We start from the raw sequence: 24799 nt of genomic DNA, 5'->3' as shown, positions 1-24799 counted from the left end.
TCTAAGAGAACAAATATATTAATTATTCTTCTCAGTCTCCTCTAAATATAATTTAATATATTTTCTACTTTAACTATTATACTACAAAAGGTGCCTTCAACTGCAATGGTTATAATGCCTTCCTTTGTACCCCTTGAAGGCAGTAGGTCAAACTTGGCATGGGTCAGAGACTCGTCTCTTTCATGTAATAGCCAAGTGTGGCCATAACTACAATTGTGCACCTGTTTCAATATAGGCGGAGATAGACCCAGCACCTGTGCATCGTGCTGCAAAGCTGCTAATCAATTCACAAACAGAACTTGGTGATTTTCCCCAACAGGTGATTCTTTCTATCTTGGTGGAGCAAAGTTGAGTATTCTAGGCAACTGCTATTCTTCTTTTCTCCCTCAGTAGATTCGGACAGAACAAATTGAACTTCAAAAATTACATGGGATAGACAACATGAAATAAAAACTCTAAAAGAAACAACAAAGGACGTTAAAAAGGATGACGAACGATAAATGTGATGCAGTACTCATCATTTCGAATGCTTAGTAACCATTTATTGATCAAATGTATCATTGCAGGAAATTTTGGGAGTTCACATGAGGAATTGCATGTTACACTTAGCAGCTTATAGAAATATTTTCCCTGTGGGCTCTGGCAGAATATCGCCACCATGTTCCATTGCCTTCTCAAAGGATTTGAATGAGAAGGTTTACATTGCAATAAATAAAGTTTACATACAGCAATGAACAAGTACAATTAGTGCATAAAACTACCGCCTTTGGAAATTAAACACCTTAATGGAAATAGCAAATATAAATGCAAAGAGTGCTCCAAACCCAATAACCACAGCTGCAACCACTCCCAGGAAACCATGTTTGAAACCAAAATATATTTTCACAAAATTTTCCACTGTTTGTCCTGTCTCAAGTGTATCCTTTACATCTCCAAACTGCGATACAACTAATCCGTACAAGGTCCATGACACTGGACATGCCCAATAGTACCATCTCCACCATACAGGAATCCGCTGTTGTAAACAGAGATGATAAATGCAGGAACAAAGTTGAACATTCAGGCATCAAGGAACTTGAATAGAAAATACTTACAGTTTTTGGGACTATGAACCCTGAAAAAAGGTTCCACATTGAATAAAACCCAGAAGAAACAACAGATGAAATATGTTGGTTTGGTGTCAACGCCACATTCATCATGCCATAGAAGGTGAAGTACAAAAATGTGAAGTACATGAAGAATAAATACCAAAAGAATTTCACAGTAGTCAATTCAAAACCAACCATTGTATAGACTATAACACCATATATCAAAGCTTGCACAAAATTATATGGTAGCTCAATGAGGACCTGCAACAAAAGACAAAATTTTTCATAACCAAAAAAATTAATTAAATTCCACACAATTTAGTGCATTTTTAGAAACTGAAAATATGAAAAGTTGTTACATGTGCAAAGGCATAGGGCAAGGCAGAGTACATTCCAGCAGCTCTCTCTCTGTAGAAGACAATTCTTTCAACAGCCACTATTGGCTGCACTGTCGATGCATTTTTTATCCCAATAAAAATAATAGCAGTATACATCGAACCCATTGCATTGAAAAGATCTTGTTGCTTTTTCCTACAATTAAAGATATTCAGGGATAAGAGTAGTAGAATGGCAGAAACCATCACAGTTGGAACTTCTAAAATGTTTTAGTAAATGTATCTTACATTTTGGAGCCAAGCTTCCAGAACATTGTCCCAAAGATTATGGCTATAAACCCAGTGTAGATGAATCTAGTAGCATTGTATCGTTCATTGCGCCAGTATGACCAATGTTGCTTCCATAAGCAAGCTACACATTGGATGAAAAATGACTGTGAATACTGTGTAGGGAAAAATAAGTCCTTGGAACCAGGAGCAGGAGTGCTTATTTCTTTAATAACTTCTTTGTTTCTCCTGAAACATATTCTACACATCAGCAAAAAATTTAAGGCCAAATTCTTCAGTAAATTCTTTACAAATTAGTTCATTTTATTCCATGCCAATAAAGTAGAAGAATTTACAGTTTAACAGTTTAATGTTTTATTTTATCAGTACATATACCTGTACAGTTCTGAATTTCTGTAAATATCAGTAAAATCAACCCCCAAAGCTATTTCTTGTGCAGTAGAAGTGACTTCCAACATCCAAGTTGCTGGATTGTAGCCATCTTTAATTCTACTTACTCCTTCAATTCCCTTGACAAATATAAGCAATGTATGAATTAGTCAGCAGTTAATATGAAAAAAGGTTTAAGATATTTGTAATTCTTTATTGCTCTTCACATCAAATATACCTCAAAATACTTGATTAGATGGGATGAATGGTGACCTAATGGTCCCACATATATTTCTTGTCCTCCTCGCTTTAAAAGGAATAGCTGCAATCCCATGTTACGGAACAAATTACACTCGTAAGGTAAAGATCCAACAAAAAGCACCATTACAAATCATCTGTAGAATTTCTCACCTCATCAAAACTTTCAATTATGTCAATGCTTGGTTGATGGATGGTGCATACTACTGTTCTTCCTGTATCCACAGTATTCCTTACTGTTCTCATAACAATTGCAGCAGCTCTTGCATCTAGACCTGAAGTTGGCTCATCCATGAATATTATAGAGGGGTTTGCCACTAGCTCAACAGCAATGGTTAGCCGCTTACGTTGCTCAATAGACAGGCCACTTACACCAGGCAACCCAACAAGTGCTTGCCTCAATTGATTTAGTTCCACAAGCTCCATGACTTCTTCAATGAACATCTGTAACCAGTGTTTTAGTTAAATTAGGACAAGATAATCAAGCTGACTCAACATTTCTTCAATAAAGCAGATTTTCAGTAGATAAGTTGCATGAGCTCAGTTTAATCAGCACCCTTCTCAACTATAGTATTGAAAGAACATTTCTGTGCACTTAAAAAAAGGATTGGTTATTTGATGTTAATAATTTCTGACCTTGGTAATGCTAATCAGCTCTAGTTAAACTTGCCCTTTATGGTAGTTGAGCCAAAAGAAAGAGCCGGATTGGAAATTTTCAAGGGTTCAAAATGCACTACAGACCAAGAAACCTCAAGCAGATTTCAGATATAGATGTCTACCTTTCTGGTTTGGACGTCAACATCAGTGGGGAGACGAAGCCAAGCTGAGTAGAGCAAAGATTCATAGACAGTAACATGAGGAGAGTGGATGTCATTTTGCTCACAATATCCTGCAATCCTAGCAAATGTCTCTTGCTTTTTTGGGTATCCGGAAATTGTGATGTTCCCCTGAGTATACCCACCAGTTTTCCTGCCAGCCAACACATCCAACAAAGTGGTTTTACCAGCACCACTAACACCCATTAAAGCTGTGAGAATACCTGGCCTGAAAGCACCGCTCACACCCTTCAAAAGCACCAATTTATCTTCAAGGACACCCTGATTTTTCATTTCCTGCAGAGGTCAATTCAACAATTCACCTCCTATTTTTCCACCATATCATATAAAGCAAGACAATATTTCGTTTCCAAATTTTTGATACCTGTGGCATGTCAACAGAGTATGTAATTTCATCAAAGGTGATAGAATGCGGCTCAAATGGAAGAACCATGCCTTTCTTCTTATCATGGTTGGCCTCATCGATCGCCCGTATTATCATAGATCCTAAAAGTAAATTGACAAATAATAGACATAAAATTAAAATAACTTTAGCATAATAGCACATTACCAATGAGCAGTGTTACATGCATTAACTTGGTACCAATGAGCAGTGTTACCTGCATTGACTTGGTGACTATCTCCATGGAATGACAACTGAATGGATCCTCCAGTTCTGTCATCGAGTCCATTACTTTTAGACTCTTGAGATATAACAGCTCGAGGCTTATCAAATGCTGTATAAATTATTATTTGCAAGAAAAGTTTAAACAATATCTCCAACTTCTAAAAAGCACGAAATTATGATAATAAATAACACTCACGGTCAAGGAAAGTGAGAGCAACAGTGTAGCAGAAGTTCAATACTAACGTGAATCCAATCAATGCTCCTACTCCCTTCCAATACCAATATGCATCTATGAAAAATCCACGAGACTTCAGAATCTGAACTCCTAGTGCTTCACTCGAGTTTGGGACAATCTTTTATTGAAATATGGGTAATAACAATAATAAGTTATCTGATAGTTATCACAGAGAATACGCAAATATAGGAACTGCTAGTTTGAGAAATTTACATGGCTCCAACTTTTCCCAAGGAACTCATTAATTGCTAGTGCATTCTGCGCATACATCATTGGCGATGTCCAATAAGCCCATTTCCACCATTTCTTTACTCTATCTATGGTGTTGAACAAGGGGGAAGAAGTAGCATTTGATAAGGTTTTATTAAAGAAAAAGGTTACTTGCAAACAAACTTACACTAATTGTACCTCGAGATAGGACAAAGCCACCTGATATGAAAACTACAAGTAATGCAAATGATCCAAAGGTTTCAGCAAATATCATGTCTCTTCCAGCTGCAGCAATAAACCGAAACAGTGCAGAAGTCATCTGCTTAACAATGATAAGCAGAAGAAACTGCCTAAAGAACCTGCAGAAAAGTTTATCACCAGTTTATATCAGCAAGATCTAAACAAATTGCTTTACAAGTTCCTAAAGAGAATAATTGACTCTTCTGACTAATTATTTGCTTTCTATACCTTCCAACGTTTGGATCGAATCCAATGACATAATAAGTAATCGACACCCATATAGCAACTTCAATGATTGTCAAGGGAATCTTAAGGATCCAATGAGGAAGAGAAAATGCCCATGAAGAATAGAAAAGGGAATCCCTTTGCTTGTAAAAGACAGGAAGTTTTGTGATTGTCAAGGGCAGCTCTACCACACCATTAAACATGGCCAAGACCAAACTGAAGAACAAAGCTCCTGAATAAATTCCTCCATCGATGACTGAATCTCTGTGCATCTCAGTCCTCAAGAAGACTGTCGTTGCAACTATTGCCATAATTGCATACTAGAAGCAAAAGGAAAAGTGAAAAGGAGAAAAGAAGAAGAAAACTTTCTTCAGAAATATGGAAGAAACTATATATAATAAAAATTCTAATGATACCCACTTGACCGAGCTTGAAGGTGTGCACAAATGAGTTCCTCTTTAAAAGCAACAACTCTCTCGAGAAGCAAGCTTTAAACAAATCCATTTTTCCAACGCCATATTTCCTGGTTGCCAAAGCAGCCGGGTGACTCTTGGTCTTGTCAAATGGAGTCGAAATCTCATCTCCTATTCTCCGTCCCACACGGAATGACTGAAACGCCTTAGCAAATTCCTCAGCTGTGACATAAGTGTAAGCCTGATCTTCACGTGCCCAATAATGTCTCTGATCTTTTTTGGACGTTACCTGCAAATTCTTGAAGATTAGGATATGAGGCTTTGCGACTACAGTACAGACTAGGCTCCTCTCATAAAAGATGAAGATAGCTTACTACATTGAGTTATTACTGTAAATAGTGCTTGAATGGATAAATTCGATGTAGAAAGGAAAGTGAATATGCTTACTTCTTGCAAGAAGTCGGCAACACCTTTTCTTTCAGGACACCTGAAGCCCATGTTTTTGAAAAACTCAAGCACATTCTCACGAGGACCCTGGTACACAATGTGGCCATCTGACAGGAGAATAATGTCGTCAAAAAGGTCATAAGTCTCCGGTGCTGGCTGGAGAAGAGAGATGACAGCTGTTCCATGGAGAATGTGAATGGATTGTCTTAGTGAGTTCACTATTTGGAACGTTGTTGAGCTGTCCAAACCGGTAGAAATCTCATCCATAAACAGTACCCTTGCAGGTCCAACCAGCATCTCTCCTGCAATTTCATTATTGGAGATTTTTACCTACTTTTAATTATATATTAATTCATTGATGTTAGAAATGTTGCATGTACACCCATGAGTAAAAGAAAAATAAAAAAATTAAAAGAGACACTTAAATTTTACGTGGTTAACAATTTTTCTACGGGCCACCTGCTTTCTTTTATAATGAGAAAATCCGCATTAAGGCTACAGCTTTCTTCATCTAAATTATACTAAGATGTCCCTTCCTTTTATATAGATAGGGTTATGAGAATCCCAAAATACAATTATGCCCGTTTTCTATTCTATCCGTAAAAGATAACTTCCATCCATTACAATTAGGATTACTACTCCAAATAGGAATATACAGGTCATTAAAAAACGACGCTAACAGGGCTGTTGGGCCTTACACGGCCAGGTCATGTAACATTCTAGATAACATCTCTCGTATCATACAACATCAATACATTTGTAGTGTTTTCCAAGGCTAGGCTGTGTGATTATCTAGATAGAATCACACTAAGCATACAAAATTAACAAGGTTGAGGGGTTTTACATGCCCAGGAAGTGTGATCTTCTGAATCCAAAGCACTTCTTACACGGCCAGGCCGTGTAACACACTATCTCCGCTTCACCCCCTCTGCACAACATCCCCATTTTTGGGCCTTTAGAGATGTATGGCAAATCTCCTGAATATGAACCTCTCTAACTCAACAAGTGAAGTTGGTTTACCTGTTGTAAGACGCTTCTTTTGTCCTCCAGATATACCCCTTAACATTGCATTGCCCACTATGATATCTGCACAGACTTCCAGTCCTAGAATCTGCAGAATTAACACTAAAGGCCTTAATATATTTATAAATATATATCATCTTAATGGTACTTTAATATCTTTAATGGCAGCATCACCTTTAGAACATAATCTGTGATCACATTGGCCGCCTGACCTTCCGTTGCTACGGCCTAAAGTATAAAAGAAAATGGAAAACAAAATCAATTACTTTCAATGCATCATCTTATTGTTTCCTAGAAGATCCGCTGATTTCTAATTGAATAAATATAAATCTTAATTGACATGCCAAGAAACACATAAAACTTGACAGAAAATGGAAGCAATTTTCAGAAAATAAAGCCATATGTTTAAATAAAGCTAGAAGTTTTTAATCTTCTCATGATTTACTCCTCCATAGCAATTGTTTTTACTAATGGTATCTTTACTCACCTTCATGAAGACATCAATATCTGGATCTGGCTTAATATTTGCTGCTTTCTCTCTTTTCAATAATTCTGCCATCAACTCTGCACATTAGCCAATTTTTTAATTACCAACATTCTTGGATCTTTTTCAAGTGTGAAGACTGTTCTGAAGATAAAATCACAAAAAGACAATCCATTAATATTACCATGACGAAATCCAACTCCTTGACATCTTGCAGAGAATGCCAAAGTTTCCCTGACAGTCATTTCTGCAATATGGACGTCATATTGACTGACATAGGCAGCTGTTCTCTGGGGTATGAACTCAGTCATCTCATGACCATTATAAGTGACACTACCTGAAACCTGTAGGACCAATTCTAAATTGTGAAATTGGAGATTAGAAACAAAAGAAAACCAGAATAGTAAAATGGAAAGCTAAAAGATAAGTCTCCACAACATTCTCACCACCTTCAGATCAGCATCAAGCTTTCCAGCTAGTGCCAACAAGAGTGTAGTTTTTCCAGAACTTGGAGGGCCAAGAAGCAATGTCATTCTGCAATAAAAGGATGGAACAGAGTGAGAAATCATAATAATATTCTGAACCTGAAGAAAGAGCTATAAGTTTCTCACCTTGATGGCTTGATGATTCCACTAATATCTTTAAGGACTGGCAGGTCTACCCTTGTGCTTGGAATGATATGAAGATAACTCAAGAAACCCTTTAAAATTGAAAGGAAAAAAATAATGTAACACATAAGTAAAACTCAAATAAATAGATAAAAACATGATATTAAATGAACAATCAGAGTCTGCAAGTAGATGCCTCTAGCATGTTCAGACAGAAGTTGGCAAGTGAAGGCAAAGCTCTGCTTCCTGTATAAGCCTGTGCTCTAACATTGAGGTGCTCAAATCGGACTTCAATGGTTGGAAGCTTAATTCCAACTCTAAGAAACCAATAAGCAAAGAAATCACTTCAGATATATCAAAAAGAAAAGAAAGAATAGCATATGAACTCTAGGACTTCAAGAGCCAAAGCAGATCTCCTATTTTTTCTCAGAAAAGACGAAAATTCCATTTTCTGGTAAATCCATGTAATTTTAGAAAATAATGATTTAAAAAACCGCAATTTTCAATTCTTCCTGAACTTTTCTTGGCAACCAAACAGGTTGTACAGAAAACAAAGAAAATTTCCTTATCCTACCTGTCAATGCGGTTCTTGAGCTTCAGCAAGAACTTCTCATTATCCTCTTCAGCGACTTTTACCAAGTTCTCGAGCAAATATTGTCTTTCTTTCGGTCCAAGGTTTTGGACGTTGACTTCAGTAGCGCCACCTTCTGATGTTGTTAGTATACCTTTCTTCAAACGACTGTAGGTAGGTAATCTCTCAAGTGCAGCCCATTTCAGAGCCTCCTCATCGTCTTCTTCTCTTGAAGATTTTGAGAAAACTTCAGTGACGTTATCCATTTCATAAAGATGAGCACCCCCAGTAATAACTAAAAACCTATCAATGTTTCTTCCCCATATTTGAACTTTGAACTAAAGAGATCGAAGATTGTGAACTCTCAAGTTAAAGAAATTTAAAAAAAAGAGAAATGATTTTCTTTAAAGAGATGGAAACGAGGAGAGTGACGTAGTACAGATGAGCACTTAACAATGGCTTTAGTTAGCCAAGGAAAGCAAGACTGTTGAGTTTGAAGTTTTGCTCATAAAGTTATGCCATTGTGCTTTATTTTCATGAAGTTTTGCTTTAATGACAAAGAAAATGGAAAGGAAACATCAAGAAATATAAATTAATCTTTAATTTATAAAGTCACTGTTTATTATTTCTGAAATGACAAAATTACCCCTATATAATAAAGAGCATAATTGGAAAAAATAAAAGGAGTGTTTATCACCAAGCCTACCTTCTCCTCCCGACCTCTCTCTTTCTCTCTCGCCTCATTCTCGCGATGGCATCTTGGCCGAGTGAACTCACAGTGGCAGTCGGAAACCACATCCTGTTTTTCGCTGGGAAAGTAATTCCTACTACCAAGGTCTTTACTATACATAAATAGGCAATGCAGGACGCAAACCAACAGGTAAATTGGTTTTTTCACAGCACGTCACTTGAGTCGTCTGCCACATACTCAGAAGACCTGGTAAAAACACGATTAAGCATCCAGGTTTGAGCTCCACCAGGTGAATGACCTCTCTGTACATGCGGAACTTCCAGTTGACCTGGGATAGTGCATGAGACTTGTGAAGAATGTGCAATTTCCTCACTTGTTTTTTATGTCAAATGCCTGAGTAATTATGTTCTTTTGCATGCCCTTTCCTTTCAAGGAGAGACCTGATGCTCCTGGCCTCAAATCAGAAACTGGACTGGAGGTTCCAATTCGTTTCGAGGTAAGATCTAACAGCTCAATCATTCGTGCAAAACCACCAATACCTGCACTCATCTCCCTCTGAACTCCTTTGCTGAGCTCCTTAACGGAATTATTTCGTGCAAGAAGCTTCTCCTTCATGACTGGAGTACTTTTAGAAAACGACTCCTTGTATCTGGCTGAAGCTACAACCCATATAGATTTAACGGACTCCGAGAACGACTCCTTTGCTCGGCTTTGATACTAATATTTCTGTACAGAACGCATTGATTAATCTTTTATGGGTGTTGTGGCTTGGTTAATGTTGCTTCTAAGGTGTTCTACGAAATGCTTGTTAGTTGTTAGAGACCTTGTCTCATGGTCTTCCATGATTCCTTCTTTGGCTAACAATGGTCTTACGCAAGAAGCTTGTGCTTTGTTTGGTTCGGTTAAGTAGATAAAAAGTATAAATGAACTTTTTTTTTTTTTAATTATTAAATGAACTTTTTGAAGAGTGGAGTACTGTATTTCTATCTAAATAAAATTTAGTAAGTTGTATTTGTGTATAATAAATTTATCTTTTTATTTTTTAATTTATTATATTTTAAATTATTTTATAAATATTATTGTCTTTCATAATTTAAAAATAAATTACTAACTAAGAAGTTAATTTATATATTAAATATATTTATATTATATTTTTTAAAAATATATATTTTTTAACAAAATATTTTAAATCAAATAAGATCAACGGGACCATGCTCAGGGTATTAAAATTAGGGCTATACAGTTTTTAGTGTGAATTAAAAAATCGAATCGAATCGAGTCATTTCGGTTTAATTGATTCAGTTTTTTAATTTTATCGGTTTAGTTCAGTTTTTTATTGATTAAAACTGATAAAATCGATTAAATTCAATAGTAAAATGACCCAAATAATTTTTCAGCCTAATATGTATAAGCCTCAAGGTCCAAGATGCATAACTCAGCCCAAGATACATAAACCAACCCAAAAAAATAAAAATTTTAATATTTTCTGTTTAATGCAACGAAACCGAATCGAATCGATATTTTTCGATTTGGTTCGATTCGATTTTGATTTTTTGATTTTTAGTATTCGATTCGGTTCAGAACCGAACAATCGAATGCTCTCCCTTAATTAAAATTAAAATTGGGCAGTTGGATTTAAGAGGAATTACACAATTGAGAGGACACCACAAATCTAAAGGGATTAATTGACAGAAAGTTAACATAAAGGGAAAAGTGGTGAATAAAAAAATATCAGGTAGTTGGATTGATGCATGTATTTCCATAAACTTATTGTCTCTGTTGATGATTTTATCAGGTGGGGTGGTAACTCTTTTATATATATTTTTTAATTATATTCTTTTATTATAAAGGTGATTTTTTCATTTTAAAAATAATTAACAATAAATTAAATCTTATTTTAATAAAAGACCAATTTATTAATAAAATAAAATCTTAACGATCAAATTATTAGTCAAATTTATATAAACTTATCTTGAGGACTTAATTATAATTTAGCCATCAACATGTCTTAGGATTTCATGTAAATCAAATTTCACAATCTTACACATGTAGGTTTATTTTTTTTTATCAAAAATAAAAAATGATACATAATTACAATGATTTTAAATATATACCGAATAATATTAAGATTTATAATATTGGTATTGTAATTTTTTTAATATTAAAAGTAAATAATTTAATTATTTTTATTATTTTAATAAAATGTATTATTATGTTATATAGCATCATATTTTAATATATTTTGTTAAATAATTATTTTATAAAAAATTAAATATTACTTTTGCATAAAATTTTAATTTAAAATATAAAATTTTATTAAATAATTTTTATAAAAATAATTCTATTTTATTTTAAATAAAATAACTATACAAATCAGCAAAATAATAATAATAATAATAATAATAATAATAATAATAACAATAATAAAGGATGCAGCTCATATCATTATTTACATTCAGTTGACCACTGACCAGGGATCCCATCTTTTTCCGGGATATGTACTGATTCTATCATTTGCTTATTATTGAATTGGAGGATTTCCTTTTTTTTTTTTTTAATTATTTAATGCACATTATGACTAACTTATGTAGGGGTGAGCATTTGGTTCAAATCGAATCGAATTGAATTAAATTATAAAAATTAAATCATAAATTTTAGAAATTGAATCAAACTGAAATGGGTGAAAAATCAAATCGAATTGAACCGCTTTATTTTGATTCGATTCGGTTTAAATCGATCTATTTGATTTTTTATTGATTTTTTAATTTAGATTTGATTTTCAAGTTATTTGGTCTAATTTTAACTTTGGTTTGAACATAATAACCATTAATCAATGAAATTAAACAATTAATATATATATAATTAAATATAATTCATAAATTTTTCATAAAAATAAATCAATTCAAAAATCAATTCGGTTCGATTTAGTTTGATTTGACTATATAAATTACTATTCAGTTTGGTTCGGTTTAATCGATTTTTTCTCTTCAAAACCGAACCGAAATAACCGAAATTTTTATAATGTAAAACCGAATCGAACCGATTAAATTTTAAAATCAAACCAATTGAACCGAATTGACTCAATTTGATTTGATTTTTTAATTTAAACCGAATTCTTTTCAGTCCTAAATTTATGGTAACATTGATTAAAATTACTCTTTTATATGTCAGAAAGAATTGAAATTAATGATTATAAAAAAAATAAATTTTATAATAATATGTTAGTATTAAAAAAAATAAAGAAAGAGCCAAAATAAGTGACATTCATATAAGTTAATCAACATATATAAAAAAATAAAATAAATACAAAAATAAATTAAATCAAGGAGAAAAATATGTTACTAAATATTCTCTCTTTGTATAAAAACAAGGGGACGTGAAATTTCTTATTGGCAGTTGGAATTTTTCTGTGGGGATCTAAAGGCTAATTAATTACCTAATTATTTTAGTGTGATCACTTAAATACTGGATAGTGATAGGCAGCATATCTTTTATTTAATGTGAGGATATTATTGTAAATATTGAGTGGGAACATTTAAGGGATATTATAATTTTTATGTATTTTATTTTTATTTATTAAAATTCAAGGAGTTCAAAGCATTAAAAATAATCCTTTTCAATGAATTTTGTGAAAAAAATGTACTTATATAATTTATTTATTTATTCATTGAAATCTGGTGAAATGTAGTTTATTTAATTAGTTAAGGATCATTAGTTAATTATTATGATTATGATTTCTTTAATTATTTTTTAAATGTGAATTAATTACATGCCCATGCGAGGCACGTGATGCAAGTCTAACTATTCAATTAATACATATGATATATCTAAAATCTAAACAATTTCGTGATCATATCACATTTCGTGATCTTGATAATAATTATACTTAATTATATATTTAATTTTTAAATTTTATACAATAAAATACAGTAAAATTAATTTATATATTAAATATATTTATATTATATTTTTTAAAAATTTTCAAAAAAATATATATCTCAATAAAGTATTTTAAATAAAATGAGATGGACATTATTTAAAAAATGGAATTGATGATGCGACAATGCTAGGGGTATTAAAATTAAAAATTGGGCAGTTGGATTCAAGGAGTATTACACTATTGAGAGGACACCACAAATCTAAAGGGATTAATTGACATAAAGGTAACGTAAAGGGCTAAGTGGTGAATAAAAAGGTAGTTGTACCGATGCATGTGTTTCCATAAAAAAGTGAGTGATTACTCTTTTATATATTTGTTTAATTATGCTCATTATCATTTGTTTAATTGTTTTTTAAATGCTAATTAATTATTACATGCTTGAAGTTGGATGTCCCATGCAAGGCACGTGATGGAAGTCCAACTATTCAATTATAATAATAATAATAATAATAATAAGTTTCACGATCTCGATAATAATTGTACTTATTTTTATATTTAATTTCCAAATTTTATACAGAAAAGTACAAGACTAGAGTTGAGGAGGGAGTTTGGATTATTACTTAATATTCTTTTCGTTGTTATTATCTATTTATTATTTATTTTTCATTTTATCTTTAAAATATATTTTGATTTTCATGATTTTTTTTTCCTAAGTATAGGTCAAGGGGAAGATAAATTAGACCCTTTTTTTCAATTTTCATTTTCTCACCCTTTACTTGTAGCTTCTTCAAAAATTGTGGCTAACAATTCAAGTGTATAAATATATGAAAATAACGTATGAAATATTTAAAAATTTGACAAATAAACACTCCCTTTCTTTTGCAAAAATCCTAAAAATATACTTAAATTCGATCATTTGATGCCTTAAAGTGGCTTGACTTTGCATCCATTATTGAATTTGGTGCTTCTTGTACTTTCTCTTGATAAGATCTTTGTATGTAGCACTTCAAACTTTTGTATCTTCTTCGATCAAAGTCTTCATTTATAGTGGCGGAGGGAGGGGGGACTTGGGGGAGCCTTGGCCCCCTCAATCCTTTTAAATTTTCTCTGTATGAATATATATATTTAGAGAAAAAAATTAATTAATTGTAGGCAAAATTATTTTATTCTAATTATTGGCCTAATTATTTTATTTTATTAAGATATAAGTAATATAAAGCATTGGAATTATTTATTTTTTTATTATATATTCAAAAAAATTTTAAAGTATTAATACACTCGTAAAAAAATTATAACTTAATTACACTCTATTATGATATTTTTAAATATACAATATTAACTCTTTAAAATATACAATAAATAAGAAATATATAGAGAATAGGTATAATTAAATAATGTATTGAATGAATAATGTTGGCCTCTTCAAAAATAATTTTTTAGCTCTGCTCTTGTTCACTTAAACATTCTTAAAAATATTGTTAGATAAGATTTCTTTAAGTTTTGGTATCATCAAAATCATGTTCATTAAAGTTCATGGGGCTAACAGATTTTAATTAAAATTAATTTAATTAATATTAATTAGAATAATTTGATTAATTTTCTTTTACCTTTGAAGTCAGGTTTTATAATTACTAATTTTGTAATTAATTTATAATGAAAATCGTTAAAAAAAATCTATTGGTAGTGTTGAAATATTCTACTACTCGTCTAGCATAAATAAATAAATAAATATATATATATATATATATATATATTTTATTTATTTATTTATTTATTTTATTTTTTTAATAGATGCATATCCAACATGCTGCAACCACTGGCTGCACAGAGACTGCATTTTGAACCGCAAGGAAGAGAACTGCTGCTGAAGAAATCTTACCGCAGTATATATATCAGGTGCATTTCTCCAGTAATACAAACGTAGCATCCATAAGCAAGCTGCACATTGCGTCAAAAATGACTCTGAGTACTGTGTAGGGGACGTATAGGTCCTTGGAGCTACGAGCTGCTGTGCTTAATTCCTTGATAGCTACTTTGTTTCTTCCGAAACATGTGCGGATGTGCCAGATATGGGCAACAAATTTAGAACCCATCTCTCTCTCTCTCTCTCTCTCTCTGTCTTTCTATATATATATATGCACGATGGTGAGTTGTATTTGTTGATAGCATGAGTTGTGTTGAAGGTGGTAATGAAGGTACTGAGATATTTTTTTTTTAATCTGTTTTGAAGATCAGAATCTTAGAACTTCTTACTAAATTCTCACAAAGGCACCTTTATTTTAATAGATTTGTTATTATTATTATTATTATTATTATTATTAGAATTTCTCATCAAGTAATTTTGTAAATGGAAAACTGACACTCAATGATCTATATAAATATGTAATATTTATAAATCAGGACAAAGGTTGGGCTAAGTTAAATGTTCAAGATCTAATCTAGGCCTTTAACCCCAATAATCAATGGCTCCTTTATGGGGCTTGTTGACATTGAGTGGTATAACTTAGTGGGCTAAGATTTTTTTAGTTCATAGCTCTTAGATTACTATGCTATAAGGATTTAGAACTGCACTTTTATTAACAATTTAAGCTTCATGGGTCGAATCTCTAGCCAGTAGTGGAAGATTGTTAGCAAATAGCTCAATGAGCTAGCATCTAGATTCTTTCCAACGGTGATAGTGCTTAAACTATGATATTATAAGGAATTAAAATTATGACTCTAATAATAGCTTAAATTTTTAACATGACAATAAACGCTTAATTCTACATGCCTAATAATAAAATTGGACTCATTTATCATTTTACTTTTTGTTTTTATATGTTTATTGGAACTTTTTAAAAGAAATGCCATGTCAATTTTTTAATTAAGCTAATAAAATTATTTTATATTAATATAATTATAAATGCAATGTAAGAGATTATGTCTGCTCTATTCAAAGATAATTTTTTTTTAAACACTATGTAAATGTAATGGGGAAAAAGTGTACATGAGCTTCACATCTTTATTCTTTAATCTTCTGTCATTTGCCTGATGATGATTCTTTGAAATAACTTGGATAACAATCTCTATCGCCTCTGGAAATTGAAGAGCCTGATGGAAATACCAAATGTAGATGCAAAAAAAACTGCAATCCCAACAATCCCACCTGCAGTTACTCCCAAAAAATCATGTTTGAAACCGTAATATTGTCTTATGAAGTCTCTAACTTCCTGATCATTGTCAAGAACATCCTTCACATCTCCATATTGGGATGCAACTAATCCGTACAAGGTCCATGATATTGGACATGCCCAGTAGTACCACCTCCACCACACAGGCATTTTCTGTGAATATGGAGAACAATTTTAGCTAAGTAATATAATACACAACAAAAACCTGTCATTTGAAATGATTATGGGAAGTAAAGCACTTACGGTTCGGGGCACTATAAATCCTGCAAAGAGATTCCATAATCCATAAAATGCTGAGGACATTATGGCAGAAATGTGATGGTTCGGCGTCACTGCAACGGCCATCATCCCGTAGAAGGTGAAATACAATAATGTGAAGTACAAGAAGAACAAATACCAGAAAAATTTAGCAACAGTCCATTCAAATCCCATCATTGCGTATGTTATAGCACCATAGACAATGGTTTGCGCAAAAACATATGGAAGCTCAACCAGGACCTGCAACAAAAGATGAAGTTATGTTGAAAATGACGTGATTTGAAACATTTTGCAGGATAACCAATTATAAATTACCTGTGCATAAGCATAGGGCATAGCTGAATACATTCCAGCGGCTCTTTCTCTATAGAAGACAGTTCTTTCGATTGCCACCACTGGCTGCACGGATGATGAATTTTGCACCCCAAGAAAGAGAACTGCTGCATACATTGATCCTGCAGCATTAAAAATATCTTGCTGCTTTTTCCTACAGTTCATGAAATGGGAATAATAAGATAAGAAGGCAAAAGTAAATGATGTTATTGAGTTAGCACTAATATTTAACTTACGTTTGGGACCCAAGATTCCAGAACATTGTCCCGAACATCAAAGCTATAAAGGTCGTGAACAAAAATCTTACTGCAGTATACGGTGGATTCCGCCAGTATGACAGACGCTGCTTCCATGTGCAAGCTATAAATTGGGTAAAAAATGACTGTGAGTACCGTGTAGGGAAATATAGGTCCTTGGAACCAGGAGCAGGTGTGCTTAAATCCTTAATCGTTGCTTTGTTTCTCCTGAAACATGAACCACTTATCAGTCAAAAATTAAAGAAAAACTTTTGCTATGTCTGTCATTTCTGAACACATTGGCACGATGCTAGGATACCTGTACAAATCTGAATTCTTGTAAATGGCAGCAAAGTCAACATCCAAAGCTAACTCTTGTGCAGAACTGGTAACTTCCAACATCCAAGTTGCTGGATTATAACCATCTGTAATTTTACTGACTCCTTCAATTCCCTGGAGAAAAAGAATGGTAATTGATTAGAGTGAATCTATTATTAATAGAGGTTCTTCAGATAAGGACTAAGTATTCTTCTTTTTTCTTTTTCACCGTCCATCAACATGAAATGTACCTCAAAATATTTTATTAAATGGCAAGCATGGTGACCCAATGGCCCGACATATATTTCTTCTCCTCCTCTCTTCATCAGGAATAGCTGCAATGCCATGATGAATACATTTCATTAATATGTGGTAAAGACACCATAAAGCACTAATTTTGTAAATGTTACCTCATCAAAAGCATCAAAGATGTCAATGCTTGGTTGATGGATGGTGCACACAACAGTCCTTCCCGTGTCCACAGTGTTCCTAACTGTTCTCATCACAATTGCAGCAGCTCTTGCATCTAGCCCTGAAGTTGGCTCATCCATGAATATTATAGAGGGGTTTGCAACAAGCTCAACTGCTATTGTTAGTCGCTTTCGCTGCTCTGTAGAAAGACCACTCACACCAGGTAATCCAACTAGTGCTTGCCTTAATGGATTCAGTTCTACAAGCTCCATCACTTCATCAACAAACATCTGCAACAAAATTTTGAGATATAGAAGTTAATTGGATGTAGTTGACTTAAAGCTTCTTTCATGGATAAGAATCAAGGTTTCTGGAATAGTCCAAAACTGAGATCAACTTCACAAGCATTCTCAGAGAAACTGAGATGGTTGCTTCAGGCCTGACAAAATGGATTAGCTGTAAGGCAGAATAGAATTGCTTTTGGAACTAGGCAATGAAAATGCAACTTGTTATTGAACTTGCCTAGATAGCAGGCAAGCTAAAAGGGAACAAGTATATGGTTCGACAAAATTATAAAAAAAAAAAAAAATCTTGTAATGAAAACCAGGAGTCTACCTTTCTGGTGTCAGAGTCAACTTCAGGGGGTAGACGAAGCCAGGCTGAGTAGACTAAGGATTCATAGACAGTCACATGTGGAGAGTGGATGTCATTTTGCTCACAGTATCCTGAAATTCTAGCAAAGGTTTCTTGCTTCTTTGGGAATCCAGAAATTGTTATGTTCCCCTCAATGTATCCACCAGTTTTCCTACCAGCCAGCACATCCATCAAAGTGGTTTTACCAGCTCCGCTAACACCCATTAAAGCTGTGAGAACACCTGGCCTGAAAGCACCACTCACACCATTCAATAGCACCAATTTATCTTCAAGGATTCCCTGGCTTTTCATTTCCTGGATATTTCCATTTAACAAGATCAGAGTTCTGTCATTGTCATTCTTTTGACCATATCAGATACTGTTCTATTTGCCAAACATTTTAATACCTGTGGCATGTCAACTGAGTACATAACATCATCAAAGGCAACAGAATGTGGTTCAAAAGGAAGAACCATTCCTTTCTTCCGGTTATGGTTTGCCTCGCTAATTTCTTCTCCAATGCCTGCATGTGAATTGAAAATAACCACCATCTATTAAGCGTTTAACATTTATAGGACATAAGCTGAAATGTGCATTATCATTGAGCTATTTACCTGTGCTTGATTTGCGACTACTTCCATAGTTTGTTAATTGGATACCTCTTCCATTTTCGTCACCAGGTTCATTACTTTGAGAATCTTCAACTATAACAGCCTGTGGTTTCTCAAATGCTGCCAAATGTTATTTGCAAGACATTAGCATAAGCTCTCATTTCTGAAACCATGAAATGGAGAAGATGATGACACTCACGGTTAAGGAAAGTGAGAGCAAGAGTGAAACACAAGTTGAATACTAGTATGAATCCACCCAATGCACCTACTCCTATCCAATACCAATATGCATGAGGGAAGAAGCCACGGGTTTTCAATAGTTGGACTCCCAACGGTTCTGTCGAGTTCGGTGGAATCTGAAATTTTTAATTGAAATTAGATATCTATTGATCACTGAGAGACAAACACAAACATAGAAATGCAAAGTTTAAAAAATTTACATGGCTCCAGCTTTTTCCAAGAAACTCGTTAACTACTATTGCATTCTGCCCATACATCAATGGTGATAACCAGTAACCCCATATCCACCATTTCTTTATCTCCTCTGAGAAATTAAACAAAGAAAAAGCATGAACTCATGACAGTACAGCAAAAACTAAGTACTAATTCTAATTGCTTTGAGCAAGATTAGTCTGTAATATATAAATATAACTAAATACTAATTATACCTCGTGATAGTACAAAGCCACCCAATGCAAAAAGTGTAAGTAACGCAAATGATCCAAAGGTGTTGGCAACAATCACATTCCTTCCAGTTGCAGCAATAAATCGAAATAGTGCAGAGGCCATCTGGTTAACAAGTAACAGGACAAGGTAATGCTTGAAGAACCTGCAGATATTACCGTGTTGTATTAGCTGCATCACTTTATGGGATTTTAATCAACATACCACACCAACCACCACCAACACACCCACCACAAACCCCTCCCTTCTCTTTCTTGCTCACCTTTCAACATTAGGATCAAATCCAATGACATAGTAGGTCAGGACAGCAAAAACAGCAGATTCTGTAACTGTCACAGGAATTTTAAGAATCCATGTGGGAAGAGAATATGCCCATGCAGGATAAAATAGGAGTTCCCTTTGCTTGTAGAACACTGGAAGCCTTGCAATGGTCATGGATAGTTCCGCCATACCATTGAACATGACCATGATCACAGTAAAGAACAAAGCACCCAAATAAACTCCTCCATCTGTGATATTGTCTCGATGCATCTCAGTCCTCAGGAAGAGGGTCATAGAAACCATTGCCATGAATGTAAGCTAGTGGCAGAAACAAAAAATAAAGAAAATGTTATAGAATATGCAAACTTTGATGATGGAAAATAAAATTAATATGTCAATGCTGAGGATAATCACTTGGATGAGCTTGAAGATGTAGACAAATGAGTTTCTCTTCATGAGCAAGTACTCTCTTGAGATGCAGGCTTTAACCAGCTCCATTTTTCCAACTCCATACTTTTTGGTTGACAAAGCAGCAGGATGGCTCTTGCTCTTATCAAATGGAGTTGAAAGCTCATCTCCAATTCTTCGGCCCAGCTCATATGATTGGAATGCCTCAGAAAATTCTTGAACTGTGACAAACCTATAAGGCTGATCTCTACGTGCCCAATACTGCTTCTGATCTTTCCTTGATGTCACCTACAGTTAATTAATTATTCATAAATAATATGCAACTTCACATACAAGACCATTCTGAAAACTATATTGTAAAAATGAGATAGAAAAAGTAGCCACAAATTCATTACTTCCTGTAAGAAGTCGGCCACGCCTTTTCTTTCAGGACACTTGAAGCCCATATGTTCAAAAAAACCAAGCACTTGTTCACGAGGACCTTGGTACACAATCTGGCCATCTGACAACAAAATAATATCATCAAAGAGGCAATAAGTCTCTGGAGCTGGCTGGAGGAGGGATATGACAGCAGTTCCATTAAGAATGTGAATGGATTGCTTTAGCGAGTTCACAATTTGGAAAGTTGTTGAGCTGTCAAGTCCAGTAGAAATCTCATCCATAAATAGTGCCTTTGCAGGTCCAACCAACATTTCACCTTCAATTTGATCAGTTGAAATTTTAATAAACCTAGTTGAAATTGCAAATATAAATTGATAATTGTTGGTTTTATAGAATAGAGATAGACTTACCTGTTGTAACACGCTTCCTTTGTCCTCCAGAGATACCCCTTATCATTTCATTTCCTACCAAAATATCCGCACAGATTTCCAATCCTAATATCTGCAAATTTAGGAGAAAATGACATTCAATAAATGGATCACATTAGCAGTTTCATCTTTTATGATCTTAAAAGTATTTTGTGATGATAATACCTTTATAATATAATCAGTGACCACACTAGTTTCTTGACCTTCTGTTGCTGCAGCCTATCAAACCAGCAATGTTAGGAAATGAAAATTAATTTCCATAAATGCAGCTCAATTCATGTTGATGACAATAGAATGGGTAATCATCATGGCATTCTTATTTAACATGAACAAAAAAACTGCAATTCAAGTTGATGAGCAAGAGAATTCATAAAAATCTAAATTTACATAGCAAGAATGAAGACAAAAGTACAGATATAATATGGTTGTAATGTTTAAACTATTTGTCTCCGAACAAATTTTCTCCTAAAAGAGGATTTTCTGTCCGCATGTCAAAACAAGGTATATTTTGTACCTCTGCAGATTCATTTTGTCATTATTGTTTTTTTTTTTTCCCTCACCTTCATAAAGACATCAATATCAGGGTCAGGCTTAATATTTGCTGCTTTCTCTCTTCTGGACAACTCTGCTAACAACTCTGCAAATTGCAAAAATTTTAACTACTAACTAGTCACACCAATATTTGTCTCAGTCACCGCCATGCATAATCAAAATTTTGTTGAAAGAAAGTCTAATCCAGTAATCTAACCATGTTGGGTTCCGACACCTTGGCATCTGGCAGAAAATGCCAAAGTTTCCCTCACGGTCAATTCACCTATATGAACATCATGTTGACTTATATATGCAGCCGTTCTCTGAGGTATGAACTCATTCATCTCATGGCCGTTGTAGGTCACAGTACCAGAGAACTGCAAGGGGAATTCAACTCCAGTCCCCAGTTAAAGATGAACCAATAACAAAAACGAACGTCAACAATTAAATGGTCATCAAAGGAATGAACCAACAAGAATATGTGATCACCTTCAGATTAGGATCAAGCTTTCCAGCTAGTGCCAACAAAAGTGTGGTCTTTCCAGAACTTGGAGGACCCAAAAGCAAAGTCATTCTGCAATACACACACACACGCACCCCAAAAAGATTAGAAATGATTATGAAACGTTCACTTCAATTTGGAAAGCCTAAGGAATCAGATGTTCAGATGATGCTCATCTCACCTTGATGGCTTGATGACTCCACTTACGTCCTTAAGTATGGTCAATGGTCTCTTTCTACTTGGAAAGATATGAAGATAATTCAAGAAACCCTTCAAAATCAAAAGAAAAAAAATTAACTTTTTATAACCAAAAGAAAAAAGAATTAACTTACAAGAAGCATAAGTAGTCACCTCTAACATACTAACAGAGAAGTTAATGAATGAAGGCAAAGCACTGCTTCCTACATAAGCCTCTGCCTCAATGTTTAGATGCTCAAATCGAACTTCAATTGTTGGAATTTCAATACCAACTCTACAACACAAAGAAACAAGAAAAATCATCGCAGACAATTCAAGGACGATATTCTTTTTATTTTTATTTTTATTTCCTTGAAAAGAAACAACATGCATGATAAGTTGAGACAGAACTTCAATAACCAGAAACAGAGTTGCTCAGTCTGACTAAAAAAAGGGAAAAAAAAAAAAAAAAAAAAAAAGGAAATACAAATCCATATTTCCTGTTTCCAGCTATTTTGATATCCTAGAAACAAGAGTCAACAAGAATTCAAGATATCAGCTTGCTTCTTTCTAACATTTTCTCAGCAACGAACCAGACTTATGGAAAACCAGTAAAAATCCTTACCTATCAATACGATTCTTGAGCTTCAACAAAAACTTCTCATTATCCTCTTCAGCGACTTTGATCAACCTCTCGAGCAAAGTTTTCCTTTCTTGAAATCCAAGATTGTCTACATCGATCTCACTAACAGCACCTTTAGAAGCACTAAGGAATATACCTTTCCTCAAACGATCGTAGGTGGGTAGTTTCTCAAGTGCAGCCCATTTTAGAGCCTCTTCGTCATCTTCTTCTCGAGAAGATGTTGAAAAAATATCGTTGGTATTGTGTCTCCATGTAGATAAGCTCCCTCTTCGTAAGCTACTACTGGCATTATATATGTCAGCACCCTCCATTAACGATGGAATAATGCTTGAAAATCAAGAAAAGTTCATTAAAACCCAGAAATAGCTTTGCAGAAATACGTGTTTCTTGACAATGGATGAACCGAGTTATTGAGGTAGAAAGCTAGAAATTGAAGGAGCAATGCCGTCTGTTATTCTTGGAGGAAAGAAACGATCCAATGAGCAGGAGAAAATTTAAACAGCTATTTGTAAAGAAAAACGAGTGGCCTTTTCAAGCGATAATCTGTCAAAATTATCACTTCTTTGGAATAAATAATTCATTTCCATTTCTTTTAAAATGATTTTTTTTAAATTAAATTCTTTTATTTTAGATCTACGAAACTTGAGAAAGAAAATTGAATAAGAATTATTTTTTAGAGGGAAATGGTAAGCAGCTGCATTGGCGCTTCCTGAAGCATCTTTCAAGTGTCTGTCTACCCATAATAATAATAAAAATAATAATAATTATTATTATTATTATTATTGTTATGCATCAGTCATGTTCTATGAACTATAAACTATATGCTCCATATCATCATCATATACCATACAGCCGCCTCTCTGCAGCCGGCCAGAGTCTTCTAGTGGCGCTCTTATCTTTAATAATTGAATTTAAATGGGAACCTCATAATTTATTAATAATAAAAAAATTCAATATCGGTCATTCATCCTATTTTTTATATTTTTTTTTATGGGATGAGGGTAAGTCCATTCATATGCTTAGACAATATCAATTCTTCAGTCACATGTTTAAGAAGGGTCTTGTTAATTTACATTATATTTTACCATGTAGCGTACAAATTATTTATTAATTTATTTTAATAATATATTTAAAATGTATTCTTATTATTTTATTTTTTAATCATATTATAAGTTTTGTTAATGAAAATTTTTTAATTAATTATAATTTTTAAAAAAAAACTTTGATAAATAAATAAATTGATTAATATATTATTTTTTCATTATTATTTAAATTAATTGAAATAGTCATATTCATATACTAATAAAACGATGAGAAAAATAAAACAAAATGCACGTTCCTAATGATGATTTTGCAATATCTTTAATTTTTTTTTACTCTATTTATTAAAATTTTTAGACTTTGAGTATAAGAATTTTTTAAAATAATTTTAAAATTTTGTAAGATAATTTTTATTGAATAATTAATACATATATTATCATAATTTTTTAGAAAATAATCTAATACATTTGAAATTTAGTTAAAAAATTATTTTTTATGGATGTATAATATGATGAAATAGTTTTATAATGTTTGAACTTGTAAATTTATCTTAAATTCTTAAAAGATGTAGTAAAAAAATTTAAATATTTTTTAGTTTGGTATAAAATAAGATCTTAGTAGTTGAAATTTGAAAATATTTAAATAAAAATTTGATGTTTAATATGATAAGTTAATTTTTTTATATAATAAAATATAAAAATAAAGATAAAAAGAAGGTTACGCCACATGACAATTTTTTAAGCATACTTATTAAACTTAAAAATTTTATAAATAATTTTTATGCAATAAGATTTTAAAAAATAATGAACCTTTTTTCTAATCTATTCAAACTTTAATTAAAAAATGATTTTTATAAATATATAAATGATTAATAGACTTTATAATGTTTGAAATTGTAAATTTAAAATTTTAAGAATTCCTATTTTATAGATAATGTGTGATATGATGAATAGAGCTCTATAATG

The 24799-nt window shown here is 33.1% G+C and overlaps 2 protein-coding genes across 6 annotated transcripts; both read right to left on the bottom strand.

Moving 5' to 3' along the window:
• Positions 1-517: 517 nt before the first annotated feature.
• LOC110639797 (pleiotropic drug resistance protein 1-like) lies at positions 518-9816 on the bottom strand. 4 transcript variants are annotated; one of them, XM_058148759.1, is made up of 25 exons: positions 8944-9816; positions 8241-8465; positions 7863-7983; positions 7670-7758; positions 7505-7592; positions 7243-7402; positions 7062-7138; positions 6749-6802; positions 6572-6662; positions 5552-5853; positions 5112-5393; positions 4695-5011; positions 4425-4585; positions 4230-4333; positions 3978-4134; positions 3774-3890; positions 3539-3660; positions 3118-3450; positions 2492-2782; positions 2319-2402; positions 2087-2220; positions 1712-1939; positions 1448-1619; positions 1095-1349; positions 518-1015 (listed from the first exon to the last, which is right to left on the bottom strand). In XM_058148759.1, the coding sequence occupies exons 1-25, from the start codon at positions 9033-9035 to the stop codon at positions 758-760; spliced, it is 4314 nt and encodes a 1437-aa protein (XP_058004742.1). In that variant the 5' UTR covers positions 9036-9816; the 3' UTR covers positions 518-757. The 4 variants fall into 4 exon arrangements, with proteins under 4 accessions (XP_058004742.1, XP_058004743.1, XP_058004745.1 ...); XM_058148760.1 differs by having other exon boundaries at positions 7508-7592; XM_058148762.1 differs by lacking the exon at positions 8944-9816 and having other exon boundaries at positions 7508-7592; positions 8241-8780.
• A 5895-nt stretch (positions 9817-15711) lies between these two features.
• LOC110639791 (pleiotropic drug resistance protein 1) lies at positions 15712-23487 on the bottom strand. Of its 2 annotated transcripts, XM_058148758.1 has the most exons (24): positions 22776-23486; positions 22325-22445; positions 22155-22243; positions 21961-22045; positions 21689-21848; positions 21501-21577; positions 21106-21159; positions 20923-21013; positions 20527-20828; positions 20138-20419; positions 19725-20041; positions 19447-19607; positions 19219-19322; positions 18978-19134; positions 18782-18898; positions 18575-18690; positions 18150-18482; positions 17534-17824; positions 17375-17458; positions 17125-17258; positions 16806-17033; positions 16552-16723; positions 16222-16476; positions 15712-16131 (listed from the first exon to the last, which is right to left on the bottom strand). In XM_058148758.1, exons 1-24 carry the CDS (start codon positions 23102-23104, stop codon positions 15874-15876), a joined length of 4317 nt encoding a protein of 1438 aa, XP_058004741.1. In that variant the 5' UTR covers positions 23105-23486; the 3' UTR covers positions 15712-15873. The 2 variants fall into 2 exon arrangements, with proteins under 2 accessions (XP_058004741.1, XP_021646569.2); XM_021790877.2 differs by having other exon boundaries at positions 22155-22445; positions 22776-23487.
• Between the last annotated feature and the right edge of the window lie 1312 nt (positions 23488-24799).

The sequence above is a fragment of the Hevea brasiliensis genome, chromosome 6, assembly GCF_030052815.1.
Source record: "Hevea brasiliensis isolate MT/VB/25A 57/8 chromosome 6, ASM3005281v1, whole genome shotgun sequence".
Classification (NCBI taxonomy): domain Eukaryota; kingdom Viridiplantae; phylum Streptophyta; class Magnoliopsida; order Malpighiales; family Euphorbiaceae; genus Hevea; species Hevea brasiliensis.
Note: the sequence above shows the minus strand (reverse complement) of the source record. Positions and strands in the feature narration are given on the sequence as shown.

Coding starts and splice junctions, on each gene's coding strand:
- LOC110639797 (XM_058148759.1), bottom strand. CDS start 9,035: ATGTGGTTTCCGACTGCCACTGTGAGTTCACTCGGCCAAGATGCCATC. Junction 7,759..7,862: donor TCTGTCTGAACATGCTAGAG/GCATCTACTTGC, acceptor TCAATTTTAAAG/GGTTTCTTGAGTTATCTTCA. Junction 2,783..3,117: donor TTGACGTCCAAACCAGAAAG/GTAGACATCTAT, acceptor CACTGGTTACAG/ATGTTCATTGAAGAAGTCAT.
- LOC110639791 (XM_021790877.2), bottom strand. CDS start 23,104: ATGGAGGGTGCTGACATATATAATGCCAGTAGTAGCTTACGAAGAGGG. Junction 18,899..18,977: donor TGCTCTCACTTTCCTTAACC/GTGAGTGTCATC, acceptor AACATTTGGCAG/CATTTGAGAAACCACAGGCT. Junction 16,477..16,551: donor TGCCCTATGCTTATGCACAG/GTAATTTATAAT, acceptor CTTTTGTTGCAG/GTCCTGGTTGAGCTTCCATA.